The 27662-nt window shown below is 40.8% G+C and overlaps 1 protein-coding gene and 1 pseudogene across 2 annotated transcripts in view; both read right to left on the bottom strand.

Moving 5' to 3' along the window:
* Positions 1 to 27662, bottom strand: part of Mei1 (meiotic double-stranded break formation protein 1) — a 69074-nt gene that overhangs the window by 21118 nt on the left and 20294 nt on the right. For both annotated transcript variants that reach the window (XM_090328817.1, XM_090328818.1), the window contains exons 9-19: positions 25704 to 25820; positions 24414 to 24513; positions 24171 to 24305; positions 19174 to 19288; positions 18072 to 18163; positions 17278 to 17419; positions 15835 to 15946; positions 11244 to 11304; positions 7553 to 7650; positions 4921 to 5089; positions 1651 to 1798 (exon numbers count right to left, since the gene is read on the bottom strand). In XM_090328817.1, coding sequence (XP_090184943.1) covers positions 1651 to 1798; positions 4921 to 5089; positions 7553 to 7650; positions 11244 to 11304; positions 15835 to 15946; positions 17278 to 17419; positions 18072 to 18163; positions 19174 to 19288; positions 24171 to 24305; positions 24414 to 24513; positions 25704 to 25820 — 1289 coding nt within the window. The remainder of the gene's footprint in view (positions 1 to 1650; positions 1799 to 4920; positions 5090 to 7552; positions 7651 to 11243; positions 11305 to 15834; positions 15947 to 17277; positions 17420 to 18071; positions 18164 to 19173; positions 19289 to 24170; positions 24306 to 24413; positions 24514 to 25703; positions 25821 to 27662) is intronic.
* LOC150067621 (nucleophosmin-like) lies at positions 13602 to 14736 on the bottom strand (annotated as a pseudogene).

Raw genomic sequence — 27662 nt, 5'->3', positions numbered from 1 at the left:
CATACTCAGAAAAAAGCCAGAAGTGGTGCTGTGGCTCAAGTGGCAGCACACTAGTCTTGAGCAAATGTGCCCAAGGACAGTGCCCAGGTCCTGAGTTCAAGTCCCAGGACTGGCAAAAATTTTAAAAATAATAAATAAAAGGTATTGTATGAGGAAGGAAAGTTCAAAGATGGAAGCAAAGGAAAGGCCTGGGGCCTAGCAGGTGGATCTCCTGAAGAAGTAGTCCTTAAGGTTGTGTTTTAGATCACCTGTCTTATGCAGTTCTATTACTCATCAAGAACCTCAGTGACCAAAGCCAGCTACCTACAGCAAGAGCTTCTCTGTATTCAGAAACTAAATGGACCCTAGTCTGCTTTCTAATTCCTCTCACTTTTTCCTCTTCCTTCCTTCCTTCCTTCCTTCCTTCCTTCCTTCCTTCCTTCCTTCCTTCCTTCCTCTTTCTCCTCCTTCCTCTCCCTCCCCCCATCTCTTTCTTTCTGTAGGTCCTGGAGCTTGAACTCATGGCCTAGGTGCTATCTTTGAGCCTCTTTGTGTTCAAAGCTTGTGTTCTACTACTTGAGCCACAGCATCATTTCCAGCTTTTTTGGAGTAGTTTATTGGTAATAAGAATCTCATGAGCTTAGCCAGGCAGGTGGCTCATGCCTGTAAGCCTAGCTACTCAGGAGGCTCAGAGAGGATCACAGTTCCAAGCTAGCCTGGGCACAAAAGACCCTGAGACTCTTATTTTCAATTAATCACTAGAAAAGGGGAAGCAGGACTGTGGCTCTTGGGAAGGGCCATAGCCTTGAGCTGAAGAGATCAGGGACAATGCCCAGGCCCAGAGTTCAAGCTCCATAATTCCTACACACCCAAAAAAAAGTCAAATAAGATGAATAAATGAGAGAAATAAGAGAAACTCGCCTTATACAATTCCAATAAAAATATAGAAACTCACCTTATACAATTCCAATAAAAAATATGGAACTGGTGTTGTGGTTTACACTTGTAATCCTACCTACTCAGAGGCTGAGATCTGAGGATTGCAGTTCAAAACTAGCCTCAGGCAGAAAAGCCCAAGAAAATCTATCTATAACTAACTAGCAATAAGGCTTGCCTATAGGCATGGTTCAAATGCTAGATGCCAGCTAGGGGAAAAAACTGTAAGAGCACAAAAGCCCTAATTACAAAACTGATCAGCTATCCACTTTGTATGGGAAGCTATTACCAGGAGAGAAAATACCTCACAGCTCTCTCCTTCACAGACTAGAGTAGTGTTGAGGAAAGAACCTTGATAATTAGGTGAGTCTGAGGTGGAATAATGGCTCCTCTATCAATTTATCATGTGCCCTACAGAAAGTTACTTTCACACTTTATGATCTATGAAATGGTAAAACAATTGCCACCTCCCAAGACTGTTGAATTAACTAACTTACATAGGCTCTGTATGTGTCTGCCCTCTCCTCCTCTCTGCTACTCTATATAAGCACTGTCTTTCTCCATCACTATGTATAATGTATGTATATATGTATCTATGTATCTATGTATCTATGTATCTATGTATCTATCTATCTATCTATCTATCTATCTATCTATCTATCATGTTCTTCCAAGGAAAATTAACAGAAAAAGGTACCAGAAGAAGAAAAGGGCCCCCAGGAATCTGACCCATACCTCATGCAGTACTCTGTCCTTGTCCTGGAAGATTGCAAGCAGATAGAGGGAGGCTCTGCAGATAACTGGTGGTGGGAGCTCTCCCTGGTCCTGCAGAGATAGGAGGAAGCTTTGCACAGCCTCAAATAACTGTGCCTCTGGGACAAACCTGTTGACCAAAGAGATCTTTTAGTGAAAAGGCAAGACAACAAGGTCAGTGATCTCTTCTGTCAAGCTTAACACATTATCTCCCAGACCACTGTTCTGCCTAAACATGCCTGCAGCCACCATGTATAAAGATAATGTGCTGTATAGAATTCCACACATTATCATACATGTACACTGCATATAGATAGACCTTGTGCAAGGGTGTTGAGGGACTTCAATCACACTTACATACAAGTTGATCTGTATTGTTAAAGAAAAACAGCTACTTCATTGTTAAAGAAAGGCCCTGCTTTAGCAGCCTGTCCATCTCATTCTTCTCATATTTATCATTAGACAATTATGTGGACTTATATACTCAAAGAAGATAGTAAGAGAAGAGGAGGGCAGGAGAATTCTATGCTAGGTATGCTGTTTTTGTTAGAATATGAAAACTCATGCACATATATAATATCTTCTCTACTAGTCAATAGGCTCCTTGAAGGTAAGTAGGCATATTTTTGTTTGTTTGTTTATATTTATTTATATATTTGGTTGTCCTAGAGTTTTGAACTCAAGGCCTTGTGCTGGCCAAGCATGCACTCTACCACTTGAGCCAGGCTTCTAGCCCATGGGTATATCTTGTCTATTAAAATAATAATAACAATAACAACAATAATAATAACCTTTGGCTGGATACCAGTAGCTCAGTTCATGCCTATAATCCTAGCTTCTCAGGAGGCTAAGATCTGAGGATCATAGTTCAAAGCTAGACTGGGCAAGAAAGTCTATGAGACATTTATCTTCAATTAGCCACCAGAAAAACCAGAAGTGATGCTGTGGCTCAAGGTGGTAGAGTGCTAGCCTTGAGCAAAAGAGCTCAGGGACAGTGCCCAGGCCCTGAGTTCAAGCCCCATAATCACCACCACCAACAACAACCATAACAACAAATAGTTAAAAATAAACTATACAACTGGTGGGTAGGGATGGGTGGGAAAAACTGGGAGAAAGCAAGGGAAAGGGTGACATTGCTTAAAAATAAATGCAATCTTTACCTGACTTATGTAACTGTTAACCCTCTGTATATCATCTTTAAAATAACAATAAACAATTTTTTTAAAAACCACCAGATCGTGGTAGCTCACCCCTGTAATCCTAGCTACCCAGGAGGCTGAGATCTGAGGATCACAGTTCAAAACCTGACTGGGCAAAAAATCCTGAGACTCTTTTCTATAATTAATCACCAGAAAACCAGAAGTGGAGCTATACCCCAAAGTAGTAGAGTACTTAGTTTTGAGTAAAAAAGCTCAAGGGCAGCGCTCAGGCCCTGAGTTCAAGCCTCACAACCAAAAACAAACAAACCTCTAAAAGTTTGTTTGTTTGTTTTTTAAATGGCTTCTTTGAGCCGGACACGGTGGCTCATGCCTGTAATCCTAGCTACTTAGGAGGTTGAGATCTGAGGATCAAGGTTCAAAGCCAGCCAGGGCAATACAAAGCAAGAGACTCAGAGACTTGAGAGATTCAGCTCTAATTAATCACTAGAAAACTACAAAGGGAGAGACTCTTATCTCCAATTAATCACTAGAAAAGGGGGAAATAGGGCTGTAGCTCAAGGGTAGGATAGGATCCTTGAGCTGCAGAGCTCAGGGATAGCACCTAGGCCAGAGTTCAAGCCCCATGACCCACAAAATTAAAAAAATAGCTTCTTTGTTTTTTTTTTTTCCCCCAGTCCTGGGACTTGAACTCTGGGCCTGAGCACTGTCCCTGAACTTCTTTTGCTCTAGGCTAACACTCTACCACTAAGCCACATTCCCAGTCCCAGCTTCTTTATTTTGATACATGTACCATGCTCGTGTTAATATTAAAGAAAATAGATAACAGGTACAAGATGATTGGGAGGGGATGGGGAAGGGAAATGGGGAAAAAGCATGAGAAAGGGTATCAGTGTGCAAGAAGTAATGCACTTACTACCTGTTGAATGCAACTGCAGCCCCTCTATACATTACCCCAACAACAAAATAAAATAATAAAAAAAGAAAATAGATAATAGGTGTAAGAAAATTCTCTTTGCAATTTCTCTGTAATTCTGAATATGCTCAAATATGTGTTTATCTTTTAAAAAGTCAGGCATAGACAACATCTGTGAGCCCAGAGACTCAGGAAGCAGAGATTAGGAGAATCATTGTCTGAGGCTGGCCCGGGACAAAAAAAACTGAAAAATGACCAAAGCAATGAAGAGCTGGAATTACATTCCAAGAGGTGTAATTACCTGTCAAGTCATGGGGTCCTGACTTCAAACCCCAGTACCACCAATAGTAAATAACCATAATATAAACAGCACGTAGGTACCAAAAGAATAAGTCAGCTCTAACACACAATCCAGCAAGGGAAAATGTTTAACTAAACATTACTAAGTTAAAAACTATATTGACGATCTTACAGAATATCCCATTATATATATATTAAAAATAAGCAGTAAGCTGGGTGCTGGAGGCTTATGCCTATAGTCATGGCTACTCAGGAGGTTGAGATCTAAGGATCATGTTTCAAAACGAGCCCAGGCAGGAAAGTCTGTGAGTCTCTTATCGCCAATTAGGCACCAAAAAAAGCTAGAACTAGAGTTGTGGCTCAAGAAGTGGAGAATTAGCCTTGGGCAAAGAAGTTTAGGGATAGCACCCAGTCCCTGAGTTCAAGTCCTATGATCAACATACACACACGCACAATGCTTGTGTAAGCACTGACAAGTTCATGGAGCATATAGTTAACAACAGCATGTTAACTTTATACTCAACTACTTTGCTTTTCATAATAAATATTGCTTTTTGAAGAAGAAAATAAAATCTTTTATCTTCAATCTTACCTCCAATTAACCACCAAAAAGCCAAAATGGAGGCTCAAGTGGTAGATTGTTAGCCTTAAGCAAAAAAAAGCTTAGTGAGAATGTGAAACTCTAAGTTCAAGCCCTAGTACCTGCACTTGGAAAAGCAGAGGAAAAAGCTTTTTTCTTCTTTTCTGTACATAAACACTCTCAAGGATATCAAAGCACTCAGCAGCTTCAGCCTTCCAAGACATCTCTGAAAATGTTCATTGTACCAAACTAGGCTATAAATGGAAGCCTTGTACCTACCACCAGCGCTGAGCACCCACCTGTCATTGTAGATATAGGCCAGGTAGAAGAGAATTAGGATGCAGTACTGCCTCTGGCGAGCACTTTCCTCCACATACTGACGATCAGACAGGAAGGCAAGACTTTCAAGGGTCTTGCTGCTTATCTGGGGCAGACCATACTGCAGGAGCTCAGACACTGTGGAAAGTTCTGGGAGGACACAGCAGGGGGAGGCCATACACAGAATACAAAAGTGTAAGTAGTGAGTACCTGAGAATACTGAATACAACAAGGGCACATGCAGTATAGAGAACATCAGAGGTTCCTTTTCCTTTATGCAGCTTTTAGCCTGCCAGGAGAGACTGAAGTTATCATGTAGGACATGGATACAATTCATTTAGTTGGTGTATGTATATTCACACTAGCCTGGGCTGAACCCCAGGCCCTATCTCTCTTCCCACCTGCAACCAGATAATTGCAGGACATGTAATCAGAATCATGCTCCAGTAATGGGAGGAGCAACTTAAGCCACCTGAGGAGGGGAGGGGAGTTCAAAGAGGAATTGTAGTGGTGAGCAGAAAACAGGTAGAGGGGGAAAAGACATTCAAAACAGAGAAAGCAATGGGTTTACATGCCAAGAAGCATGAAAGGTCACAGTATGTTTTTGTCTATGTGACTGAATAGCTAGTAAACTGATGTGTTGAGTCAGGAGCTATGGAATTATGTGATAAAATTTACAGCTATGATGTGAAAAACATTAAATGGCTAGTTTAAAAAATTTCTATTTGGGGGGCTGGGGTTGTGGCTAAATGTTAAGAGTGCTTGCTTAGCATGCATGAAGCCCTGGTCTGATTCCTCAGTATCACATACACAGAAAAAGCCAGAAGTGGTATTGTGGCTCAGGGGGTAGAGTGCTGGCCTTAAGCAAAAGAAGCTCAAAGGCAGTGCTTAGGCCCTGGGTTCAAGCTCCAGGACTGGCAAAAAAACAAACAACAAACCAAAATTTAGATTTTGGAAGTGGAGGTATGACTGAAGTGGTGGAACATGAGCCCTGAGTGAAAGCCAAGCAACAGGCTTGAGTTCAAGCCACAGTACTATATAAAAAGAAAGCGAAAAACCCTTAGATTTTAGCCAGGCATAGGAATATATGCATGTAATCCCAGGGCCTAGAAAGCTGAGGCAAGAAGATCACAAATTTGAGGAAAACCTGAAATACATAGAAAGACATTATCTCAAACAAATGCTCAATGGGAAAAAAAACGTGGGTTTTATTCTGAAGGCAGAGATTTCTATATTTCTTAAGAAATCTGTTTCATAAAAGAACAGATAGGGGCCAGGAGTCTGACCTAGTGGTAGAGTGCTTGGTAGCATGCACCAAGACCTACGTTTGATTCCTTGGTATCACATATATAGAAAAAGACAGAAGTGGTGCTATACAGCTCAAGTGGTATAGCTTTACCCTTGAGAAATTCCAAGGGCAGTGCTCAGGCCCTGAACTCAAGCCTGGGACTTGCAAAAAAAAAAAAAGAAGAAGAAGAAGAAAAAAGAATAGATATATGAGCATATTGCTTTCTGCAGTTATACTGTCTACTAGAGTCAGGGATGAGTTATGTCACTCTTTATGTTATCAGTTCTCAATGTAGTTTCTTCATTAGGAAAAAAAATCTTAGCTATCGATAACATTGAATTCAATGACAGGACCTTTATTTTTCATCTAAAGAAATATTTAAGTCATTCCATTTCCAAATCATATTAAGTGAAGTAAGCCAGACCCAAAAGAACATAGCTCAATGATTTCACTCATTTGTAAAATTAGTACACACCTAGGACTCTCTCAGCAGAGGATTACAACAGCTCAAAACCTAGATACATAAGGTCTTTTAGGATGAGGCTAAATGAAAGGATCTCCAGGATATGGAAGCAAGAGCTTTATCTTCTGTGATTTGTTGTTCTTAATGTTCTTTGTTATTTTTCTTCTCTTTTGTTGCCCTTTGGTTAATCTCATACTCTGACTTTGTTACCTGGTATATTGTCTAGAGGTTTATTTGTTTATTTGAAATAAGAAAAAGAAGGGGGGAAAACAAGATGATTCGGGGTCATTGGAGGGAGAGAAATGGGGGACAAAAACATAAGGAATATCAATGTGTGAGAAGTAATGCACCTACTATCTGGAAAATGTAACTGTATCACCTCTATATATTACAATAAATATAATAATAAAAAATGATAAAAGAGTGACAATAACCAAGATGCATTGGACTAATACACTGATTTGTTGCATGTACCTCCTTTGGACAATGGAAGATAAAATGTAATTTTAAAATTTCTGTAATATTGCTTATATAAGTGAATATAATTCATTTTTATTCAATGAAAAAAAAGAAATATTTACCCTGGTAATTAATTATGAAAAAAAAGGACAGGAAAAGTTATATAGGTTTTTGAAGCTTAGATTCCATCATTTTCTGATTCTGTGGTGCTATGGCACCATAGAGAGATGAAGAGCTCAGAGACAGCCCCTAGGCCCAGAGTTCAAGCCCCACCACCACAAACAAAAAAAAGGAAAGAAATCAGCTTATTAGTGTATGGATTCACTATGCATCCATTCAGCAAGACATACAGACCCTACAGTCTGCTATGAGCCTTGTGAATGGACAAATGATATTATCTTACCTTCTTGGGAAGGTGGTCTTGTCTTCTCTGGAGCTGAGAGAAGGTTAAGGCACATATAGTAGAGGAAATTGGAACATATCTGGTTTAGGTTTGAATGGCTGTGAGAGAGAAGATAAAATGAGAGGCAACATTGTTTCTTTGGCTCAGACAAAATTACCCTTGCTATATGCCTAAGGGCATTGTTTTGTTCCAGAACCCTAATATGGCCACATACAGTAGGCCATAAGGCAGTTATAAAAAAACAAGTATAGAAACTGATGCCCACAGTTCTAATCTAGGCACTCAACCTACATAAACAGCTACTAAAACATTGAAAAAAATAAATCAAAGAAAACTGTTAAACATACAAACCAAAAAATGTCCTTGGGAAAAATTATCTTAAGTGAAATAAGTCAGGCTCAGAGAGACAAACAGCACAAGTTTTCCTTCATATGTAGACACTAGATCTAAAATACAAACATACATGATAACATTTGCACACAAACAGACCAAAGGATGATACACCTAGAGGAGGAATCCAAAAAGTGTAACTCCTCTGAACAACTAGTGAACTGTTCAACAAAAGGAATACCAAGAAGCAGAAACATATTTGGGGGGGTTGGGGACAGTGAAGGGACACATGAATGGAGGGATGAAAGGTGGACAAATGCATTCATTATATTTAATGTACATTATGTAAAAACTGAACACCATAACATGAGGTTAGGAATGAACCAGAGATTTATGGGAAGAACAATGGAAGGGGTGACATCAGTCAAGATTCAGTATACTCATAACCTGAATTATGGACCCTCTTTGCACAACTACTTAATAATAATGATTTTAATGTCCTTGGGAAGGAAAACAGGGCTCTGGCTAGGAATAGTAGCTTACTATAGTAATCTCAGCTATTCAGGAGGTAGAATTAAAAGAATCAAAATTTGAAGCTAGCGCAGGCAAAAAGTTAGTGAAATCCCACCTCTACCAAAAATTCAGGTATGGTATCATATGCCTGCAATCCCAGCTATGCAGGAGGCCATAGGGACCAGGAATGGGGTCGAAGGGTGGCCCTGGGAAAAAATGCAAGACCCTACCTGAAAAATAAGTTAGAAAAAGGGTGGGGTGGGGTGAAGGGATAGAAGAAACTCTAGTGGTAGAGTATCTGTCCTAACTTAATTTTCAATTATTTATTGTTATTATTATGTTGGTCAGTCATGAGGCTTGAACTTAGAGGTCTGGACCGTGTCTCTGAGCTCTTTTTGATCAAGGCTAGTGCTCTATTATTTTGAACCACAGTGCTACTTCTGATTTTCTGATAGTTAATTGGAGATAAGGAAGTCTCTTGGAGAGTCCAGCACTGTTATTCATGCCTGTAATCATAGCTATTCTGTAGACTGAGATCTGAGGACCAAGATTCAAATCCAGCCTGGGCACAAAAGAACCTGAATCTCTTATCTCCAATTAACCTGTAAAAAACAGCAAGTGGGGCTTGGCTCAAGAGTAGAGCCTTGGGCTGGAAGTTTGGCCTAGTGGTAGAGTGCTGGCCTATTAGTAGAGTGCTTGCCTAGCATGCATGAAGACCCAGGTTCAATTCCTCAGTACCATATACATAGAAAAAAGCCAGAAATGGTGCTGAGGCTCAAGTGGTAGAGCTCTAGCCTTGAGAAAAAAGTCCAAGGACAGTGCTCAGGCCCTGAGCTCAAGCCCAGGACTGGCAAAAAAAAAAAAAAAAAAAAAAAAAAAAGAGTAGAGCCTTGAGCTGAAGAGCTCAGGGACAGCACCCAGACCCAGGGGTAGGGTGGTAGCCTTGAGCTGAAGAGCTCAGGGACAGCACACAGGCTGAGTTCAAGCCCCATGACAACCCCCTGCATTACCATTTCATAAGTTAGGTAGGTACATTTCTTTTTGAGCAATGTCACCATTTCCTTTGATTTCTCCTAGTTTCCGCCTCCTGTCCCTTCCCACACATTGCATAATTGATTTTCAAAATATTGCTACTGAGTACTCTGTGCATTTGTTCACCCTTTGTCCCTCCATTTCTGTGCCCCCTCTCAAGGTTGTAAACGTAAACCTTACTACCATCAAATAATAATAACAACAATACAAACTTCTAAAATTTGAACCTTGAATCCAAATGGATTCGTGAATTCTTTCTTGAATGCTGAATATTTTATTTGGAACTGTGGAAGGATAGCCACACATGATTGTGGGATGTGGACAATAACGATGAATTTCCAGGGCCGGGAGTTTGGCCTAGTAGTAGAGTGCTTGCCTAGCATGCACAAAGACCGGGTTTGATTCCTCGGTACCATAGACATAGAAAAAAGTCAGAAATGGTGCTGTGGCTCAAGTGGTAGAGCTCTAGCCTTGAGAAAGCCCAAGGACAGTGCTCAGGCCTTGAGCTCAAGTCCCAGGACCGACAAAAAAAAATTTCCAGCCAAGATCTGGTGGCTTATGCTTGTAATCATAGCTACTCTGGAAACTGAGATCGGGAGATCAGAGTTCAAAGCCAGCCTGGGCAGAAAAGTCCACAAACTCTTATCTCTAAAAAGAGATAAACCAGAAGTAAAACTAAAAGTATAGTTGTTGCTCAATGGGTAGAGCATCAGCCTTAGTAAAAAGCCAAGAAATGTAGGCCCTGAGTTCAAAAAATGAATCTCTTAGTAAATACAGAGACAGGCAAACAATCATGAATGAGACTGTACAGAAGACTGCTCTAGAAACACTTGGACAGAAACTGAGGCAGTGACTTTTACTTTGAATAAAAGGTTTACTCTGAAGTCAGGTGCAGTGGCTCAAGTCTATAATCCTACCTACACAGGAGGCTGAGATCTGACAATCGCAGTTCAAAGCCAACTGGGCACTGAAGTCTGTGAGACTCTTATCTCCAATGAACCACCAGAAAACCAGAAGTGGTGCTGTGGTTCAAGGGGTAGGGCTATAGCCTTGAGCTAAAGAGCTAAGGGACAGCATCCAGGCCCACAGTTCAAGCCCCAAGACTGGAAAAAAAAAAAAGTTTCACTCTGAAGTCACTGGACTAGTGGCAATTTTAACTTGATGACTATTTTATTCCTGGTCTCTGAGGGCTTTAGTTACTTCCCCTTCCCCCGCCCCATTTAAATGAGAAGTTAAATGATCTCTGAGAGACCTTTTCGTGTGATGTGACCAGTGCCCATTCACATATCACCTGGAATGACAGCCTTACAAGAATAAACAAAAAGCAACCAAAGTAAGTACGACTAGCTTATACATCAGTGGCTAAGCAATGCTGACACTATGTCAACTACACCAGAGCCCCATGACCCAAACACTAGCCAGGTACTTCCATTTGTCCAATCAAGAGCAATGCTGGGGCCAGGAATTTGGCCTAGTGGTAGAGTGCTTGCCTAGCATGTACAAAGACCCCGGTTCGATTCCTTAGTACCACATACATAGAAAAAGCTGGAAGTGGTGCTGTGGCTCAAGTGGTAGAGTGCTAGCCTGGAGGAAAGCCCAAGGACAGTGTTCAGGCTCTGAGTTCAAGCCCCAGAACTGGCAAAAAAAAAAAAAAAAAGAGCAATGCTGGTGATTCTCATGTATAACCTTAACCTTAGCACTTAAGCTAAAGAAAAAGGATCGTAAAAGTTTGAAGCTAGTCTCAGACACTGAGAAAATAAAATAAAAACAGAACTCTTACACCCTGGTATTTAACCATACTTGAAACTATACATACCTAGAGGTACTGCAGAACTTGGCCTTCAGCTCCAGGGTAAGTTGTATGAAAGATGAGGAAGCTTAAGACAAGTGGGAAAAAAGTGGAATGATTTAAACTAGACTTGCTATAGAGATTTCCAAATCTTAGTGTAAACACTGGTTTCAGAATTTCACAAACCTAGTTCAAAATGCACTTTATCATTATCTAGTAATATGACCTATGAAAGCTTACTTAACTACTCTGAGACTCTGTTCTGACATCTGTTATAAACCTAAGGTAAATTAGCAGATACATCTAATAAGTGCTTAACTCAGAGTACGTGCTGAATAAAATGCTCATCTCCTCTTCTGAACTATCTTCTACTATAGCCTGGTACATTTGACAGTCCCACAAAAAGGACATGCCTTCCACTTTTATCCTTTCTATATGTTTTTGTTTTTTTTAAAAAACGAACTCAATTTCAGCCGGGCCAGGTGGCTCACACCTGTTTGGCTTCTTTGCCATGTGCCTGAGGACATTGTTTTGTGACAGAACCCTAAAGTGGCCACATTACAGTAGCTACTCAGGAGGCTGAGATCTGAGGATCGCAGTTCTAAGCCAGCCAACCTGGGGAACTAAAGCCCATGAGACTCTCATCTCCTGTTAACCACTAGAAAATGGGAAGTGGCACTGTAGCTCAAGGGGTAGGGCAGTAGTCTTGAGTTGAAGAGCTCAGGGACAATGCCCAGGTCCAGAGCTCAAGCCCAACAACTGACAAAAAAAAGAAAAAAGAACCCAATTTCAGATCCTGAGTTCAAGCCTCAAATATCAGATTACTCCCTATAACTAACATATAGTATGCAACTCACCAAACATCTCCACTAGGACATCTTATAGGCGTCTTCCACTGAGTCTGCCTGAAACTGAGCCCATGGTCTATTACCTCTCTGATCAAACCTCCTCCAGTGAGCCACCTCTCAGTTAAAACCAAAAATGCCATCCACACTGAATTAAATATGTAAGGTCTTATCTACGTGGGCTTGATTACAGAAACTAATAAAGTATTCTCTAAATTAAAAAAAATGCCATCCATCTAGATGACAGCCATAGCCAAGGCTTTGCCCTCAACTGTTTCCTCTCCCTTGAATAGCAGAATGAGGATAATGAACAGTTTCCAGATTTTTTCTAAGGACAAAATTAATACATATGAAGCACACACAACAAAAACTTGAACATAGTTATTACTAATAACTACTTATTTAAATGAAATTGTTCATTATTACTAGTGCTTTCTTCTGTGTTTGGCTATTACCATTCTCACCATCACATAAAAGAGGCTCTGACTCTTGGGTTCATTCTATAGGCTGAAGTGTTTATGGGATGAAAACTTGAGAACTGAGAAAGATATCTACATTTGAAAGAGAAAAGATACTGGTAAGAGAGTGGAAAAAATGAAAAAGATTCAAGAAGATGTGCAGAAGATTGAAGATGATCAAGAACCACTTGGTCTCAGTTTCAGGTAGGAACATCAGTGGACAGATCCACAGTATCCTCACACAGAGCATAAATGCTCCAGAGAAAGTACTCAGAAATGTGTGAGGACCTTTTCAGTCGCCACAATAAATGGGGATAAAACCTGGAATTTAGTGCTCATGAGTCAATGTTTAGAGATACTAAACACTGTGTGAAGTCAAAGATCTCTTGCATGAAAGGAATGGGAAAGGTAGTGTGTTGCAGGCACTGAATTGGGGTCTCCTAGACTTTTCTTGGACATAGAAGTATTAATAGAGCACTGCCTTCTGAGTTTTGAATTTTGAGTGCTGAATATTTTCCCTCTTCTGAATGCTGAACCGAGAATGATACAGACTCTGACAAATGTGCAAATGCTTATTCTATGGCTTATGCTTTGAATGGTCCAGTTTATTTTTTTTACTTTATTCAAATACTGAGTTTATTTCACATGTACATTTTATATCCCCACCATTTCCATATCTGACCATCACTTCTACTAGGGCCCATCATAACATTCCATACATACTTAAATCCAAGCTCAGGGTGGAGTTCCATCTTTAAAAACTAAACAGGCATTTTGGACAACACATTCTTGGCAGCAGAGCCTGAACAATATTTATCAAAAGCAGTGTAGGGGGCCGGGAGTTTGGCTTAGTGGTAGAGTGCTTGCCTAGCATGCACAAAGACCCGGGTTCAATTCCTAGGTACCACATACATAGAAAAAAAAAGCCAGAAGTGGTGCTGAGGCTCAAGTGGTAGAGCTCTAGCCTTGAGAAAGTCCAAGGACAGTGGTCAGGCCCTGAGCTCAAGCCCAGGACTGGCAAAAAACAAAAAAACAACAAAAAAAAAACAGTGTAAATATCAACTCTTACAGAAAGGAAATAAGACGGAAAATTTCAACAAACTGTTCAAACTACTTTCTTAATTAAAGAGACTTCCTCCATTGCCAGAGATCTTGAATAGCCTCCTGGTCAGTCATCCCGAAACAATTCTTCACGTAGGTGATAACCTTGGCTTCCACTTAGGGGAGAGAACCACCTTTTTCTATGCTTACTTACATTTTTTCTATGCTTACTTGCATTTTTGCTTTAATGTCTTCTACTGAACTAGGTCCTTTTGTTGTTTTAGGAGTATTTTTTTTCCTGTTTTTTGAAGGATTCTTGACCTTTTGAACTTGGTGTTGCTGGTTTTGAACCTTTTCCATTCTGGTTTGATTTTTGTACATTTTTGGCTGGAGTATCTCGTATATAGATTTCTTCACTGGAACTTTTTCTTCTGCTTCCTAATCATCAAAATCCTCCTCCTCCTCCTCCTCATCTTCAACATCATCCTACTAATCTTCCTCGGCAAGTTTTACCTTTTTCTGTGGAACCTTGCTGCCACGTCCAGGGGCAGACCGCTTTCCAGATACACTCAGGAGTTTCACAGCCTCTTCCTCTTCATCTTCTGACTGCTTCCTTTTCCACAGCAATCAAGTGTGGCCCACTGATGTGCAACAGGTCCTGAGCCACACTTCAGCCTCAGCACCACAGGTGGCGCTATTTCACAGCCCCTCCAGGGAAACCGTTGGCTATACAGACATGTTCAACGTTGCCAGTGTAACTTTAATTGGACTTCCCTCATAACTCATCACTTCTGCCTCAATGATATGTAACTCATCTTTTGCACCAGCCCCTAAACTAACTGTTCTTAGTGATAAATGGATTATCACTTTTTTTTTTTTTTTTTTTGCCAGTTCTGGGCTAGAGCTCAGGGCCTGAGCACTGTCCTTGGACTTTCTCAAGGCTAGAGCTCTACCACTTGAGCCTCAGCACCACTTCTGGCTTTTTTCTATGTATGTGGTACGGAGGAATCGAACCTGGGTCTTCGTGCATTCTAGGCAAGCACTTTAACCACTAGGCCAAACTCCCGGCCCCTGGATTATCACTTTAAAGTGGTCATCTTTGTCATCCTTCAGTTCACAACCAAAAAGGTAGTTCTGGGGCTGCAGTGGGCTCATATCCATGTCCAAGACTTCCATGGGCAGTGCGAGGTGAGGGCGGACGGAGGAGTACAGCTCCACAGACAAGCAGAGAAGCAAGACAGAATCACACCAAGGATATTTTTATTTTGATTTGTTGGTCATGGGGCTTGAACTCAGGGCCGTAAAATTTTTACTCAAGTTAGTGCTGTACTATTTTGAGCCAACCACAGCTCTACTTCCTTGTCTAATTTTTTTTTTTTTGCCAGTCTTGGGCTTAAGCTCAGGGCCTGAACACTGTCATTGGATTTTTCTCAAGGCTAGAACTCTACCACTTGAGCCTCAGCACCACTTCTGGCTTTTTCTAAGTATGTGGTACCAAGGAATCAAACCTGGGTCTTTGTGCATGCTAGGCAAGCACTCTACCACTTGGCCAAACTCCAGGCCCCCCCTTTTCTTGTGGGTTATGGAGCTTGAACTGGGTCTGGGCGTTGTCCCTGAGCTCTTCAGCTCAAGGGTACCACCCTACCCTTGAGCCAAGCCCCACTTCCTGTTTGTTTGGTTTTTTTTTGCCAGTCCTGGACTTGAACGCAGGGCCTGAGCACTGTCCTTGGACTTTCTCAAGGCTAGAGCTCTACCACCTGAGCCTCAGCACCACTTCCAGCTTTTTTCTATGTATGCAGTACCGAGGAATTGAACCCGGGTTTTCGTGCATGCTAGGCAAGCACTCTACCACTAGGCCAAACTCCCGGCCCCCACTTCCTGTTTTCTAGGGGTTAATTGGAGATAAAATTCTCAGGTCCTTTTGTGCTCTGGCTGGCTTTGAACCTTGATCCTCAGATCTCAGCCTCCTGAGTAGCTAGGATTTACAGACATGAGGCACCATGCCAGCCAGGCCCTTTTTAAAAAAACAGATTTTATTAACACTAATTTTTACATCATATTTCAAATGTCACATTTAACAAACAAGTATTGAAGAAGGGAATTTCTATATGCAATCACTGGCACATAGATTTTAGAACATAATTAAAATTAAACTTAGGGTTTGTCACAGATACATATTAATCTATATAACAAAACATGTTTATAGAATATATATTGTCTAGTTTTTTTATAGTGTGCACCTTTCTACCAAGTTCCACACTACCTTCTACTTACCAAGTTTCTTGGAGAATTTCTCCTTCATGTGAGGAACAATGACAAAGAGGTTGTACAGAATCCAGAAAAAGGTTTCCATCAAAGCGGGATGGGTGGCCTGCTCCAAGTACGTCTAAAACACAAGGGAGGAAAACATGCCACCAGGAATGGGTGTCTAAAGAAGAAAAACATCTATAAAGACTGACATCAAATATTTCAATAGACAAATTGCTTTCACTTAAAGGGCAAAAGACAAGCTAGAGAACATGAAGTTACAAACCTATATTCTACATCTTAGATCTGCTATTTAATAGCTAATAATAGATGCTTTATTCTGTAGGCTTCTTTTCCCAACCCCTCCCCCCAAAAAACTAAAATGAGTAACAAGACTTATCTCTCAGAAACAAATGAGGTGTGAGGTAAAGAAAATGCTTTCTAAGGAGGGCATGATGATCATGCCTGCAATTCTAGCTATGCAGGAGGATTGTAGTTCTAGGTTGGCCTGGGAAATTCTCATAAAGCTGGATTTTAACCACTAAAAATCTGAACACAACTGTGTATGCTTCTCATGCTAGCTACATGAGAAGCACAAACAGGAGAATCGTGGTTCAAGCCAGTCCAGGCAAAACGTGAGATTCTAGAAGAAAATGTAACAAAAGCAAAAGGGGACTGGGGGCATGGATCAATCATGCTTGCCTGTGGGGGGGGGAAGAGAGAGAGAGAGAGAGAGAGAGAGAGACAGAGATTATAAAAATTCTACCACCCATCTGCCAGGGCCATGGGCAGCAAAAAATTAAATAATGAACATAACGAATATAAAATTATGCATTATAATATATTATCACATTGTAAACATTACCTATGACTGTTACTGACTTCTACTTCCTTTTTTCTATTTTTTTTTTTTTTTTGTGGGGCTTGGGGCTTGGACTCAGCCTGGGTGTTGTCCCTGAGCTCTTCAGCTCCAGGCTACTGCCCTAACCTTGAACCACAGCCCCACTTCCCGATTTCTAGAGGTTAATTGGAGATAAGAGTCTCAAGTTCTTTTGTGCCCCAGCTTTGAAGCTTGATCCTCAGATCTCAGCCTCCTGAGTAGCTAGGATTATAGGCATGAGCCACCCCACTTGGCTACTGACTTCTACTTTCTTTAAAGGCATCAACTAGTCTTATAGTGAAATGTTATTTATTTATTTATTTTTATTTATTTTTTTTTTCCAGTCCTGGGCTTGAGCTCAGAGCCTGGGCACTGTCCTTAGACTTTCTCAAGGGTAGAGCTCTATCACTTGAGTCATAGCATCACTTTCAGCTTTTTTCTATGTATTTGGTATTGAGGAATCGAATCCGGGTCTTTGTGCTTGCCTAGCATGCATTAAGCCCTGGGTTCAATTCCTGTCAACCTGTCAACCTGGCTTGTCTTCAGTTTTTCTCTCAAGCTTCCTGCTACTGTAACTCAGAGGAACTCACCATCACCAGGGGGATACATAGAGAGTCACAGGCTCTAAGAAGAAATTCTGAAAAAGTCTCCAGGGTATCTTCCTTCTCTGCACTGGGAGCTGTAAAGGGATTCTCCTGGGCAAAAGGCTCATCTTGGAATTCCACAGCCAACCTGAGGAATCAGTATGTGAGTACCTCTACCACAACCCATGCAAGTTAAGGGTGGTGTATTCTAGCAGATGCCTGAGCTCAGGATCCAGAGAATATATTCACGCGATCACATCTGAGGAAAACCTAAGGGGTATTATTGAGGAGAGTATCAAGTCCTTGGCTACCTCTCCAACCTTCTGCTGATCATCATACATGACTCTTCCAACCAACTATGTGTACTTCCCTCAACATCCATGCTATCTGCTGTTTCACATCTCTTCTTATACTGCTTTCTCTATCTGGAATACCTTCCTGGATTCTTGACAACCCAGCAAATCCTACATATATACTCAAAGCTGTCTCTTCCCCAAGAGACTCTAATCTCCTGTGGAAAAGAGTTATTTTAACTTAACTTTCTGTACTCTCTGGCTAGCACTAGGCTTGCCTGTTATACAGCAGAGAAAACAAACATCTGTTAATAATGCATAACTCACTGAATAGCTACTACAAGAAGCAATGGGGTAAAAACAACAAAAGTCACCAACATACAATCTTGGGGCACAGTAGCAGACATCACCAAAAGGGAATCTTTATCATCCTTAGAAAAACTCTATCCCCAAATATCTCCCACCCCTACCCTCCATGCCATCATTGCATTCTAGAATCTTCCTCACCTGCAGGCCCTTCTAAATCCTTCCAGAGTACTCTGGAGGAATGTTCCCCTTCGAATAATGGCTTTCTCTGAATTTCTGCTGCAGGCATGGCCCTGAGGAAAAGATAGAGAAACCCAGGCTTTAAGATCTGACTCTGGGACCTAGTCTATGGATTACTTCAGATCGCCTCTATTTACACTGTCTGCCATCCACATGAACCAAAACTTTCTAGGTAACCTAGGTTGTACCCTAGAAGATGTAATTAAGTAGGTCTTTTAATAACAGAAGGAGAAGAATTGGCATTGTGGCTTAAAGTAGTAGAACATTAGCCTTGATTAAAAAGGTTCAGGGACAGTGCCTAGGCTCCTATTTATTTTTGAAGACCCAAAAACAAATATATAAATACATAAATAAATACATACATACATACATACATAAATAAAGGAGGAAACTTAACCCATTCTCCCTTAGAACCATTACTGTATGTATGCATCTGTTGTATGTATGTGTATGTATATTATAGACAGGTTAACATTAGCCTGTTGTAAGAGTTTAATCCTAAGCTATAATCAGCATTCACCAAGACAGTATTTTAAGTTCATAGTACTTAAACAATTACAAGATAATACATATCAGTCGGATTCTTTCTAAAATGCTGAAGCATAAGTCATAAATATTTTTTTTGCCAGTCCTGGAGCTTGAACTCTGGGCCTTAGCACTGTCCTTGGGCTTTCCTCAAGGCTAGTGCTCTACCACTTGAGCCACAGTACCACTTCTGGCTTTTCTATGTATGTGGTATTGAGGAAACAAACTCAAGTTTTTATGCATGCTAGGTAAGCACTCTACCACTAGGCCAAACTCCTGGCCCCCATAAATAATATTTTAAGGATGTTTACCATACATTCTTGGATAACATTAAGAAACAAAATTTACACAAATGTTTTCAGTACAAATACCTTCAGATTTACTAAGCAAATTCAAGTACTTGATAACTGTGGACCTTAGAGAAAAGCTGCTTATCTGAAAAAAGTAACATCTAATTGTAGGTGTACAGCAATATATTAACTTCCTAAAAATGAATTTGAGAAGGGGCTCTAGAATAAGCAAGTTATGCTGCACTGACCAAGGACCTTCTGTTCAGTGGAGTCTGGAAAAACTCCACACACCGGCTCAGCATGGCTTCAAGCAAGGCCTGTAGTATCCTGTATTGCACAGGCGGTGAGCTCTGATGGTCCTTCCTACATTGAGAGACAAGAGTGGGTTCAGGGAGTGGTAGACCCAAGATCCTCCCAGGCTTTCAGACAATAGAGCAAAGGACAGTGACTTACAAGATTTGGACTGACCCGATTCTATTTTTTAAAAAACCCAGTTGCATGGGGCTGGGAGTTTGGCCTAGTGGTTAAAGTGCTTGCCTAGCATGCATGAAGACCCAGGTTCGATTCCTTGGTACCACATACATAGAAAAAAGCCGGAAGTGGTGCTGAGGCTCAAGTGGTAGAGCCCTTGCCTTGAGAAAATCCAAGGACAGTGCTCAGGCCCTGAGCTCAAGCCCAGGACTGGCAAAAAACAAACAAACAAAAAAAAAAACCCAGTTGCAACCTTTACATAGCTTCATTTTTTTTTTTTTTTGCCAGTCCTGGGCTTGAGCTCAGGGCCTGAGCACTGTCCTTGGACTTTCTCAAGGCTAGAGCTCTACCACTTGAGCCTCAGCACCACTTCCAGCTTTTTTCTATGTATGCGGTACCAAGGAATTGAACCCGGGTCTTCATGCATGCTAGGCAAGCACTCTACCACTAGACCAAATTCCTGGCCCCTTTATATAGCTTCATAACTGTGCATGTCCCTAACATCTGTACTCATCCATCTCCTCATCTAGGAAAGGACATTAATAACGCTGTCCTCATATAATGATTCTGAGGGTCAGTTAATGTGTGCCACGTACTTAGCACACTGCTTAACATCAAGCAAGTCTTTATAATCTCCAGCAGTGCTGATAGATTTATTAATGACACAGAGGATTTTTTTTCACCATTTTGGACTACCTGGTAAAAGAAGCAATATGAGGAACTGAGGATGTATCAAGTGGTACAAAGACCACTGCTCTCAAATAAATGATAAGATCTCTGGGCAGATTGACCAACCTAATTCTTGGTGACCCCAATAGAAAAAAATCAGGATCAATAGGTAAATGTTATTAAGAACAAGACTTAATTTAGTAGTAAGAGCCAAACTCTATAGCAATAGAAGAAATTAGCTAGGTAACCATGAGTTCCCTATTCCATGAGATTATAACTATTTTTAATTTAATTTATTTATTTATTTATTTATTTATTTATTTATTGGTAGCTGGGCTTAAGCTGTGGGCCTGGGCACTGTCTCTGAGCTTTTCAGCTCAAGGCTAATGCCCTACCCCTGAAGCCACAGTACCACTTCTAGAGATAAGAATCTCACGGACTTAAGTGCCTAGGCACTCAGATCTCAGCCTCGTGAGTAGCTATGATTACAAGCATGAGCCACCTCGCCTGGCTAGAAAACTATTTTTGGAGACTTCATGAGTATGGAATAAATAAAACTAGGTAACAAGATCTGTTTCAGGGAAAGCTTTGTCTAGTGATTCATCATCTGATACAATAAATTATAGAAGCTTTTATTGACTTTTATAGATTACCCAGTAGAGGGAATACATGCAGCTTTAATATCTAATGAGGCCAACACAATTCCTCTAAAGAGGCTGTTTTCTACCAACATTGGTGTTTTGAGTGTGGGAAGAAATGTTTATAACTGCATGGCAACCATGTTCTGATTACCAGACAGCTGCATTACAAGGTGTGGGCTGCATGTCTGAAAAGGGAAGAAATAGGATGATTATTTTTAAATTACCATCATTGTGAGGTATGATGATTGTTATATTGTGACTGATTTTTCCGAAACTACATTTGAGTATCACATCTGGGGAAGTGGTAATGTTTAAGGTAGTAAGTTTCATGTCTCATTGCAGATGGAAGCAGAAACTGAATGATACTAATTTTGCTGAGTGGCCATTATTGATTTTTATCATTTAGGATTTGTAAAGCAAATAATCTAGTTTTACTCATTGTGATTTTTTGTTGTGAGCATTTAATAGGGTGAAAATATTAGCATGATGGATATAATAAATAAAATATGAAAATGGTATATGATGAACATATTGTGAAATGCTAAATGAATATGATATAAAATAGTGATATAATAATATGAGAAGAGTAGAGTAATTAAATAAAATACAGTAATAAAATGCAACTAAGAAATATATTGCCAATAGAAACTTGTACCTAAAGGCTTATGGACATGGAGATAAATTATGATGTAAGGACACATAGGACTGTAACCATAGGAACGGTCAGGAGTCTGGCTTACAAGATGAAGTATCATAGGAGCCCAGACACCTGGGCAGAATAGATAGAGCAAGCAACCAGCACATCCCTGGGCACCACCGACCAAAAGGTGTAACCAATCCAGACCAAGCAAGGACCAAGGCACAACCAATTCAAATCAAACACGAAGGAGTTTGAGCTGGAGAGGAGCAGGCCAAGGACTAATATAAACCAAGGAATCAGAATGAGGAGCGGCACTTCTGCTGGCCTTCACTGAGACTGCGGTTAGAGGATCTTTGGCATGCAGAAGCTGCTCTTGCTGGAGAAGACTGACGAGGACCGAGACTCGTCGTGTGGCCCCAGAGCTCACACCACGGCAGGACTGGGAGCTGGGTCTAACATCTGATAGACAGGCCCTGTTCAACTTCAGGACTAAGAGATGTCAGAGAGCTGAGCCCAGCGGGTGTGCTGGATAGGCAGATAAGGATTAGGCAAGTTAGGACTAGAAGGTAGGAACTAGAATATAGTGTCAACTCTGCTAAGCTATATGAAATCAATAAACTATGTTGCATCATATTATCTGCCTATTGGTGAATTACTTCGCCGGCTCACAACACTTTTGTTCTTAGGGAAGTAGGGAATGCTCCCACATTCTTATAACCTCTGTACTTCCCTAATTTGAAGCCATGTTGAGGAGCTCCATTCCTAATTCCTGGATCAAGATGAGTTAACCCCAAATTGGAGCACTGGAAACTTATTTACAAACAATGATGATACCATTTAGAAGTATGTGCACTACCTAAGTTTTGTCTTTTGAGAAAAACTGTCCATCCAACTATAAAAATTGCCTAGACAAAAAAAAAAGATCTATTTAAACCCTTACATTATATAGATTCAGTGAAGACAAGAGTCATTTACTAGTCTAACTGTTAGCTCCAAGAGGTTACTTAATTTAATCAGTTAGATGAGTTTGTAAACTGATGCAAAATTTAAAAATGTTATGTAATTACTTAAGAGATACTGGTTGCCTAGGCCTGATATCATAAATTACTGCAAACTGGGTGGCTTAAAACAATAGAACTTTATTTTCTCAAAGTTCTGGAGTTAAAAACCTAAGCTAAAATATAAGCAGGGCCATGTTCCTGCTAAAAGAAAAATCCTTTGCCAGGCACGGTGGCTCACACCTGTAAATAGGATTGTGGTTAAAAGCCAGCCTAGGCACTAAAGAATGTGAGACTCTTATCTCCAATTAACCTCCAGAAAACCTTTAGTGGTATTGTGGCTCAAGGGGTTGGGGAGTAACCATAAGCTGAAGAGTTCAGGGACAGCACCCAGGCCCTGAGCTCAAGCCCCATGACCAAAAAAAAAAAAAATCCTTTCCTGCCTCTTTAGTTTCTTATTGGCAAGTCAATAACTAATGTCATAAAATTAATAAATAGCATGTCAGACATGGTGGTACACATCTTTGTTCCCAGGATCTAGGAAGTAGAGGCAGAAGAATAGTTGAGGAAACAGCTAGTAGAAATGTCCGACAGCAGGAACAAATTTGCAGTATTCAAGAAACAGAAACAAGTGGGGTAGGAATGGTGACGTACATCTGTTATCCCAGCTGCTCTAAAGGTGAGGGTAGAAGGATCATAATCCATGGCCAACTCTGGCAAATATATGAGATCCTATCTGGAAAATAACTAGAGCAAAAGCAAAAAGGAGCTGGGAACATGGTTCTTGTGAACACTTTCCTAGCAAACATGAGGCCCATTATCTCACTCTGAGAAAGGAGGATAGTGAATTCGAGGCCAGCATGAGCTACAGAACTAGCTCTTGGTTTTGTTTTTATTGTTTTTTGCTTTTTGGGGTTTTTTTGGTTCGTGTGTTATTTGTTGTTTGAAAAAAACAACAGGAAAAAGAAAAACAGAAAAGCTGGTACTGGTAGTTCATGTAATATAATCCTAGCTACTCAGAAGGGATCTCAGATCCTCAGATCCTCAGATCTCAGCCTTCTGAGTAGCTGGGATTAGAGGCATGAGTTATCATGCCTGGCATAGGCAAAGAATTCTTGCAACCAAAAAATAAGCAATAAAACAAACATGTAAAGGATTAGAAAGTGTTCTTAAAAAATTAAAATAGAAGACATAAAACAAAAGAAAGGTTGAAAAAGTCAAGATAATCTCTCAGATGTTATTATACAGTGACAAAAGATTAAAAATTGTCAGCACGAACAGGAGTTTGGCCTAGCAGTAGAAAGCATGCCCGAAGACCTGGGTTCAACTCTTTGGTACCACGTAAATAGAAAAAGCCAGAAATGGTGCTATGGCTCAAGTGGTAGAGCTCCAGCTTTGAGGAAAGCCCAAGAACAGTGCTCAGGCCTGAGTTCAAGCCCTGGGACTGGAAAAAAAAAAACAAAAACAGAAAGAAAATTTGTTAGCATGTCTAACATCCAAATAGCAGTCCCAGAGAAGATAGTTAATATAGCAAAGAAAGAATTAAAAAACATCCCTGGAAGGTATCTGTCCTTGATAGGTCCTCAAGAATACAAAGGCAAAAAAGTTTATCCTTGGGCCAGGAGCGTAACCTAGCAGTAGAGTGCTCGCCTAGCAGACACGAAGCACTGGGTTCAATTCCTTGGTCCCACGTACACAGACAAAGCCAGAAGTGGCATTGTGGCTCAAGTAGCAGAGCAAAATGTGTCCAAGGACAGTGCCCAGGCCCTGAGTTCAAGCCCCAAGACTGACAAAAAAAAAAAGTTCATCCTTCCAGGATCACTCACCTCAGGAAAGCAGAAATGGCCTTTACTGCCTCAATGGCCACCTCCAGGACAGGACTGCCCACTGCCTCTTGGAGGGCACGGCCAGCATCTCCACACATAGCTGAGCTTGTGAACAGCTTGATCTCTTCTGGCTGCCTAGGAAATCGTAGATGAGAACCAAGTGGGTAAACTCCTGCCCTAGTCTCATTAGGAATAACAGCTCACTTTCCCTTCAATAATCTGGTGTTCCATCACTTGGCTTACCGAGTCAGGATTTCAGCAAAGAGTAGCAGGCCCTGCTTGTGCAGCTCTGTGTTGGTCATCTTCAAACTTCCTTGAAGGCTCCTGACCACTGCCTCTATTCCTACCTCAGGATGACATCCCACAGGCCAATGATCAGTGTTCTGCAGTTCTTCCACTGCCCACCCCACCAAGGAGAGGTGACACTTTCTATCTGGAGACCCACTGTGGAGTGACCCTAACAAGAGGGAGTTGACAAGTCATGACTGTGAGATCTTCAAGGGCAGGCCCTCGTCCGATTCCTGTCTCCTCTCCTCTATCCCCTATACAAGCCTAGCTACAGCCCAGTAGTCACATGCTTCCTCACTCAGCATACTCCTAGTCTTCCTTGACTTCCTTGAACCTGTGCTCCTCTCAGGAAGCCTTCCTTGATCCACTCTGACAAAGCTGTGAACTTCCCCAGAGCATTTCTTGCTTCTCTTTAGGACAGCGCAAATCATCTTTAAAATTTCCTGTTTATACCTCTTTTCCCTTCCTGGGAGCAAGGAAAATGTTATATATATTTCTAAATCTCCAGATGTGATAACTGACACAGACTAGGACCATAGAATAAATGCAAAATGAATCACTGTCTAGTCTAAAAATCCATATGTGATCATCAGTATGAATGATTTCAAGAGACTTTGAAAAAATAAACTAACAAAATTTAGAGACTAAGCCAGTACAGTGGCTCATGCGTATAATCCTAGCTACTCAGGAGACTGAAATCTGAAGATCGCAGTTCAATTGCAACAGTTCAAAGTCAGCCTGGGCACAAAAGATTGTGAGTCTCTTATCTCCAATTAATCACTAGAAAACAGGAAGTACGGCTGTGGCTCTAGGGGTAGGGCAGTATCTTTGAGCTGAAGAGCTTAGGATCAGCAGCCAGGCCCAGAGTTCAGGCCCCATGACACTCCTCCCCCCACCCCTCACACACACACACAAAATCTAAAGACTATTGGATAGACAGATAATGGCATGGAGAGAACTGAATCCAAAGCTCAGTATCACTGGAATTATTATGTATAAATGGAATTAATTTAGTGGCTAGTAGACATGGTCTTCTCTTGCTAAAGTCTAAACAATTCTGCTAACCAGTGAATAGAACTGTATGGATATCAATGCTTACATACAAAACCTGGTATTGAGCTGTACTGACAGGAATATTTAGGTCTAGCACTTCTTCCCCAGGGAAGCCTACCACTACTCACTGCTGCTCAACCCTAAACTGCTGCCCACCAGATTAGAAGATAGTACAGGACCTGTACTACCAACCATACACTGTGTGGCATTTGGAAAAGAAGAGTGGTTCTTCTGCCAGGAGTATCAAGCAGTTGTAGGTAGACCAGACAAGCACTTCACTGGAAGAAGAAAGATGCTCAAAGAGGAACTCTGGCCAGAGAAAAAGGAGAAAACAATAAATGATAGTCAGGATATAGCAGTCCTTGAGCTGATGTAAGTGCTCTGGATTTATATAGCACATTCCTTTGTACTTGTCCATGTACTCTTCTCCCTGGACATAGGTGTTATCAACTCACGACAAATCTGGAAAGCATCCTCAGGGTTCTAATCTAAGTTATGAGGAGAGGGGCCTGGGCTGTCTCTGAGCATTTTTTACTACCACTTGATCCACAGCTCCACTTCTAGTTTTTTGGATTTTTTTGGTTTTTGCTGGTTAACAGGAGATAAGAGTCTCATGAACTTTTCTGCCCAGCCTGGCTTCAAACGGCAATCCTCAGATCTTAGCCTCCTGAGTAGCTAGGATTATAGGTGTGAGCTACAGACACCTGGTAAAAAAAATGAAATTTTAGAGTCAAAGAAATTTGACTTTGCTGGACCCTGGAGGCTAAAATTTGAGGCTCAAGGTTCAAAGATAGCCCAAGAAGGAAAGGTTGTGGGACTTGTATCTCTAAGCAACTACCACAAAACTGAAAGTGGAACTGTGGCTCAAAGTGGTAGAGCACTAGCCTTGAGCAAAAGAACTCAAGGACAGCACCCAGGCCCTGAGCTCAAGTCCCATGACTAACAAAGTAAAAAGAAGAAATTTGACCTAATATTCCATCTCTGTCAATAACTAGCCTTGTTGATTTGAGCCACTGATTTTTCCTATCTGAGCCTCAATTCTATTCAATAATCACTTATAACATGTCAAAATTGTCTACATTTCCATTTTCCCAAATCCTCTGTAGAAAAGGGGGTAAATGTATTATGTAGCTACCTCAATGCACAAAAAAAATTTGTGTGTTCCCTCAAAAAAAATCAGTCCTATCATCTATAAAATAACAAAGATGGGCTTGGAATATAGTTGGGTGTATAATTACAAGCCCTGAGTTTGAAATCCTGCTCCACAAAAAATAAAATACAATATGAGCACCTAAATATAATTACATTTGCTAGCATATCAGGACATACTTCCTGGTTCCTAATAGCTACTACTAAAACATTACTTCCCACTCCTTTGCCTTTCTGGTTTGGGAGTGTTTCTGCCACCCCACAGTAACTTTTTACTCATAGAAAAATCAAATAAGTGCTGGGGTGCTGATATCTGGGTATGTAAGTCCACAAGACTTTTATCTCCAATTAACAACCAGAAAACCGAAATGGCACTGTGGCTCAAAGTGGTAGAGCACTAGCCTTGTGCTGTAGAGTTCAGGCAAGTTCAAGCCCTATGACTGGAGGAAAAAAAGAAAGAAAGAAAGAAAGAAAGAAAGAAAGAAAGAAGGAAGGAAGGAAGGAAGGAAGGAAGGAAGGAAGGAAGGAAAGAAAGAAAAAGAAAGGGAAAAAAATCAAGCCTGGTACTGGTGGCTTACATCTGTAATCTTATATGTTCAAAATCTTATATATTCAAAAATCTTATATGGGATCTGAAGATCATAGCCCAAAGCCAGTCTGGGCAGAAAAGGCCATGACATTCTTATCTCTAATTAACTAGCAAAAAGCCAGTAATAGAGTTATCTTTAGATCTCAACCTCAGGCTCCAGTGTTAAAAAACTAGACTTAAGCATTAAAAACTAAGACACTGGGAGAAAGTGAGGGAAAGAGTGACATTTTCCAAAAAGAAATGTACTCTTTACTTGAGCTATGTAACTGTAACCCCTCTGTCCATCCCCCTTATAATAACAATAAACAAATTTTAAAATAATAACTATAAATATATCCCCAATGGACACAAAAAAGGATCAAATACATAACAAAGGTCAATAACAAATTGTCCAGTGTCATGTGATAAATCCG

The sequence above is a fragment of the Megascapheus bottae genome, chromosome 2 (genome assembly GCF_031878675.1).
Source record: "Megascapheus bottae isolate mThoBot1 chromosome 2, mThoBot2.hap1, whole genome shotgun sequence".
Lineage (NCBI taxonomy): Eukaryota > Metazoa > Chordata > Mammalia > Rodentia > Geomyidae > Megascapheus > Megascapheus bottae.
This window is presented reverse-complemented; position numbering and strand designations above follow the sequence as displayed.